The sequence below is a fragment of the Streptopelia decaocto genome, assembly GCF_964273445.1.
Source record: "Streptopelia decaocto genome assembly, chromosome: 5".
Taxonomy (NCBI): Eukaryota; Metazoa; Chordata; class Aves; order Columbiformes; family Columbidae; genus Streptopelia; species Streptopelia decaocto.
The window spans coordinates 15,780,497-15,786,496 of NC_138659.1; the positions used below are offsets into that span (position 1 = coordinate 15,780,497).

Sequence of the window (6,000 nt, forward strand, 5' to 3'; positions counted from 1 at the left end):
ATTCTTTTGATGAGAGCAGTGTGATTCTAACTGGTGTTCTCTTCTTTAGGGCCAGTTCTACAAGTCCTAACAACCAGTCCAATAAAATGAACAGCATTGTTTACCAGAAGCAGTTTCAGTCAGCAGCTGCTGCTGTGAGAATGACACAGCCATTTCCTGCACAGTTTGCACCACAGGTAGGTGACTGGTGCTGCCTTCCTACAAACTAATCTGGTTCTCTGTGTAACCTGGTGACTTTAACTCGGTTGTGATTCCTCAGGTTTTATCATGGGGAGATATAAGATGGAATCCTTAAAATGAAATGGCATGAGAAAAATGATTTCAAGATGAAGGCAAAAAAAAACCCCTCTCTGATCTTGCTAACTAGTAGTGCAGATTTTGTGGTGTGTTTAATTTTGAGAGTTCTGTGCACACTAAGGAGTTTAACACAAGTTGCAAATGATGTAAAACAGATGGTTGGTTGCTTCTGCTGACTTGCCCATGCAGCTGTAATGCACCTTGTCCTGCAAAACCTGATCATTATGTCCTGATCACCATATTATGAATTGAATCTAGCCAATCTTAGCACATACTAATACGCAGTCCTGGTTTTCTGACTCTCCCTGCAAACACTGCTGAGAAGAATGTGAGTTATTCTGTCACACTTGGTTACATCTGATCAAGTCATCCAGCATCCCAGCCTTAACCTCAGGGGACGGCTGAAATCAGTGCAAAAGATTTTGGGTGTCCATCTGGCTCCAGTAACATCAGACTATTGTTGCAGTCCTGCATGCCAGAGTTCATAGGTTTGTTTTTTGTTGCTGGTTGAGTTACTCTGAGCAGCTACACAGTATTAATGCCACGACCTCTTGCTACAAGCTTTTGCTGTTTTAGTTTTGGGTTTTGTTTTTTGTTCCCCCTCCCTCATTTTCTGTAAAAAGCATAAATACTTAAAGAGGTATGTGTAAGCTTAATGTCTCTATTGTGGTTGTGGTTCCTTGTATAAGATAGACCTTTTTCATTTCAAAAGAGGTGTTTGACTGCATTGGGTTTGATCATGCTGCTTCCAAAAGATTGAACTCTTAATGCATCTCCTGCTTTGCTTGAGTCTGGGCAGAAAAGCCAAGTGCTTGGTCTGAAGCATCTGGTTTGCACCCTGCTTCACTGCCAAATGGAAGGTCCAGTGTAGAACTGGAACATAGAAGCACAAAGGCTGAACTTAACAGGTGCAAGTCAAGGTTGCCAGTAGGATTCAGAGGAGGAATTTAAAGGAAGCCAAGCAGTACGTTCTGCTCCCTGGAATGAGCGCCTGCTTTGATTGGGAAGCAGTTAAGGCTTCATCTTACGTATAACACAGCCTTGAACCAGGTTCAGTTGCATCCCCGTTGAGGACTCTGACGTCTGTGTCCAGAACAACAGGGGGAAAAATGTGGGTGCTCAGATGAGATTCTGCTGCTGTGATACAGCCCTTAAGAGGTCCAGACCATGCGGCAGGAGAGACGGCAGCTGGCACGGACCTCCTGTAGACAGCATTTATACTTTTTAAGCTTCACAATAATAGTAGCATAAAAAGATGTTAAATAATGCTTCAAACTGTTGTCCTTGATCCTCGTTTCTGGGGTGAGTATTAGGAGGAGCAAGGGAAACCTGGGCATGACATTGAAGTACTGCTGAGGAGCCAAGCACCCAGATGTGGTGACAGCTAGGAAGCAACTGGATGGACCCTGCCTTTCTAAGAAAGTCTGGCCACTGTGGTCAGTCCTTCCTCTTTTGTTTAGGGAAATACTTTTGTGAAGTCACTTATTCCAATGTCCTCTCTTCAGTAAACGTATTTTCTCCCTTTAAGGCAAAGCAGAGAGCAGAGGTGCTACAGTCCACACAGAGATTCTTTTCGGAGCAGCAGCAGCAGAGCAAACCCATGGGAGGCAAAGCACAGAAAGTGGAGGAGAATGGAAGCAAACCCGCCGAGGCAATTCCTGACTCTTCGGGAGTCTGCCAGGACAAAGCGGAGGAGAAGCCTCCCCCTGCGCCTGCTGCAGCAACGAAACCTGTCAGAACTGGACCAATCAAACCTCAGGCAATCAAAACTGAAGAGACAAAATCTTAGAGGCTGTGTTTCTGTGGAGGCGGGGGAAGAGGGGAGGGCGGGTGAGGTGACAGCAGCATGAACTCGTAGCCCAAAGGATGAGACAAGAGTCTTCTCTCCTGCGGGGCTCTGAACAGTGTGAAGGGGCATGGAAGCTGTCAGCAGTTATGGGTGCGAACTGCTGCGTATCCAGCTGAGCTTCTGGGCTCTTCGGGCTTGTATCTTCTCTAACAGCACGAAAGCTGCTTTTGGTGTGTGCACATTCTACACGTGTGCGCGTGTTTTGACTTACACACCTGTATGCTTCCCAGAGTGGAGAGAAAAAAAAAAAAAAAGAGAAATGGCAACAGTGGGGAAGAAGGTGGCTGGGGTGGCATGTTCCAGGCTGACAAGATGAATACTCTCTATTTTCTTCAGGCTCTGATCTTCAGCTGCTATTTATCTTTTTATAAACCCATGAGTATGAGAAATGCAGATCTGAAGATGGTGCTGGGCCAAGTAACGTGTGTTAAGTTTTTAGCAACTTAAGAAGCTTCTGTCTTATTCTAAACAGAGGGATTCATATCGCTGGCAAAACTGCCTTTGCCACACGACATCTAACCTACCGTAACACTCAGAGTAACGCTGATGATGTTGAATTTCCCTCTGAGGGCAGTGCTTTGCTGGCTGCTGCTTCTTGGATGACAATATACTGTATTTAGATCACCACATGAAAATGCTACTTGGCCACTTGTGTTCTTTACACCCACTCCCCCCCCTCAGTCATTCACCTCTGGAGTTGGAAGGTTCATTGCATCAATATTCGAATTTGTTCTGTTCACCTCTGTCCAGCTGTCTTTATATGATGCGAGTGATCTTTAAACGGTTTCCAGCTTATGTCTGTATACAGCAACGAGCACTGAGCAGTGCGCCACAAGAATAAAAGAAACCTTATCGGATTAAAGAGAGTTTTATCTAAAAAGGTGCATTCTTTATATCAGAGCTGCATCGCACCACCTCCTTGCCCACAGTGTGCTGGAAAGTAGAATCAAGTCAAATAAATGCCTTTTTAATTGTATCCTCTAGTATTCTAGCTGTAGGACAGTACTGTATGATACTTCTGTGAATGTAAGATATCCTGTACCTGCTTATGATATGTAGTAGTGACTGTGCTATTCTGGAGCTGTTTTTAATAATGTTATTCTAGAGGTTTTTTTTCGAGACAATGATTGAAAAAGCTAATAAAAAGCACCAGGTACCACATCAGTAGCAGAATTTGCTGTTTTTTTCTGGGATTGTTTTTTTTACTTTTTTTTTTTTTTTTTGGAAGGAAGAGTGAGTTGAAAGTCTAATGTGTATAATTTTGTTCAAATGACTGCAGAAGCTGGAAAGGCTGTTGCTGCTATTGATGCCTAGTGAATCGCTATTGGTTATCTTTTTATATAAATATATATATAATTTGAATTTTTGGAAACTTTAGCTGTGATGTCAACTTTGGAAAAAAGTATCCCACTTGTAGTGTGAGTTGGCATTGTACAGAAATTAACAGCCATATTGGTCTAGAAATGTTAAACTTAATTTTTTTTCCATTTGTACAGGGGTAACGCACTGTATGAAATATGTACGGTCTTATTTACATGGGTTTGATTACAGAAACTAATAAAGTATTCTCTAAATAAAGTATCCGGGTAATCTCATGATTAGCACAGTGCTGCAGGATGCGAGGAGAGCGCCTGAACACCGTGTGCCAAGCGAGGAGTGGGTATTACACCGTGAGAAAACAGACTTCTATAGAAAAACAGTTTGAAAGAGCTTATTTCTCTTTCTCTCAGCACTTTTGATCTCGTCCTCCAGTGAAGGTCTCGCAGAACACGACTTCCACGTAGCTCTGGAAGGACCCGCTGGTTGGGTTTGCAAGACGTTGCTTGTCCAGCGTGTCGGTGAGCTGCCTGCTGCTGGAGACTCAAGTTTTCTTTCCTAGAGGGGGAACCGCTCATCAGAGGAGACCTGGATGAGCCCAGCAAGTTTCTCTGACTACAGGCTGCTAAAAGCAAGAGGTTTCCTTCCGAGGATGTGGATGTTCCCTCCTTGAGCTGCTCCTGACCCGCTCCCTTCCCACAACACACACTCGCCACCACACATTCAAATCGCACCATTACTGACTCATGTCAGCTGCCACCAGAGGGACCTCTGGGTTCACAGCAAACACAAGAAGCCTCCTGAGAAGTCATTCCTGCCCTTGGAGGAGGTGCTGGCTGGCATTGCACCCCCAAGGGATGCAAAGGACGGACAGGACAGCGGGTGTCAGGGTGGCTCTGCAAGCGCTGCGGGGAGTCCCGTGGAGTTGCCTGCGGTCAGGGTGCTGCTGCTGGCCCCGCGGTGGTTTGGGGCACCAGAGGAGCTGGAGTTGGTTCGTTCAGGGGGTTTCTAGTCAAGCTGCAGTGAAGTGGAGTAAATAAATGTGCTGTTAATCCACAGCGGGAGTAATAAGCAGAAGTAACTGAGTAGGTAACACCTGGGGTAAATCACTGTTTTTACAGGAACCGTACAAGCACAACTACAGCAAACACTCAGGGGAAGGAGGATGACAGTAGGAGAACTGAGGGAAGACAGATGCTGTTTAGATCTGTAAATGTGCCATAAAAGAGATGGTTTCCATGGTTATTGAGTTATGCTGATATTTTCCTGGTTTGAGGAAATTGTCCTTATTTTTTGTCTTCTGGTTCATCTTGGAAGGACCCCCTAAAAATGGGAACTGCTTCACCAGGCTATTCTGGTTTTAAGGAAATGCTGCTAGAAGGATTAATCTTAAGTTCTCTAAAAAGCCACTAGAAAAGCCAGACAAATTTCCCACAGTTAGCAGTGTGAATAGACCAAGCTTTTGGCTATTGAGCTCAGTAGAACAAGGATAGTATTTCTGCAGAAACTTAATTAAAAGTGAATGCTTGGGCATTTAATGCATCCAAATAACATGGTTTTGATGTGCGTCTCCTCAAAAGAGCCCTGAACCACCCTGGCTGCCTTGAGGCCAGGTCGAGCTTTCAGTCACTGACACTGGTTAATTGAATATTTTTATGACATTTACCCAAATAACTTGCTCCTGGCCATTTATGCTGGAATAGCTCTTGCTTTTTTTTTTCAATTTGAGTGGGATTTAGTGTGCAATCTCTGGTCATCACAAATAATTGTGCTGAACCTCCCGTAAATTAAGGAACTATTTAGTTTGGGGAATTCACCTTTTTTTTTTTTTTTTCCTTAATAATGTTCAGTCTGTACAAAGACCGTAACTTGTCTCAAGGGCAAAAGCAGAAGGGGTTTAATGTGACTGGGACCAGACCCAGCAGCCCCCGCGCTGGACTGGCTTCTTGCTGGGATGCGGGAGGGGAGGGACTCACAGGCTTGTTTTGCAGACCTTGTTAAGCAAAGCTGTGTATTCAGCACTGCCCAGCTCCAGCCCAGCTTTCTGGAAATCCTGTGTACATTGGCTTGTTATCGTTTATTTTTTTTTAGTCAATTAAGCAGTGGATTTCCCATCCTGGAAAGACCCCGGTGCTGGCAGAGAGCAGGGAGGCTGGAATGGCCGGGGCCGTCTGCCCTTGGTGTCTCTGCTCCCTGGGGACCTCTGAACAAACCCTCCTGCTCGTGCTGGGGCTCAGCCCATGGCCCTGGGGAGCTGTGGGGCAAAGGGGGCTCCAGCCTGCCCTCCCTTCCCCTTTTGGGACAGAAATGCTGCTCTCCCATCCTCAGTACATGTTTACCATGCATTGCGCAGGTGGCATTTGCCTTATTTCTCTGCACCAGGACCCAAACAAGCACCCATCCCAAGTGGGTCGTTGCGGCAGGACGGGGGGATGTCCCGAGGGGATGAGGCTGCTCCCCAGGACAGGGCTGTGCGCCATGGGGGGCACAGCTTGTGACACCCCGCACCCCAAGGGGGCTGGGGTGCAGCCCATGAC

The 6,000-nt window shown here is 45.8% G+C and overlaps 1 protein-coding gene across 16 annotated transcripts in view; it reads left to right on the top strand.

The window, feature by feature from the left end:
* Positions 1–3,724, top strand: part of PRRC2C (proline rich coiled-coil 2C) — a 70,773-nt gene extending 67,049 nt beyond the window's left edge. For all 16 annotated transcript variants that reach the window (XM_082054585.1, XM_082054577.1, XM_082054590.1 and 13 more), the window contains 2 exons: positions 50–176; positions 1,826–3,724. In XM_082054585.1, coding sequence (XP_081910711.1) covers positions 50–176; positions 1,826–2,086 — 388 coding nt within the window. In that variant the 3' untranslated portion in view covers positions 2,087–3,724. The remainder of the gene's footprint in view (positions 1–49; positions 177–1,825) is intronic.
* The last annotated feature ends 2,276 nt before the right edge of the window (positions 3,725–6,000 follow it).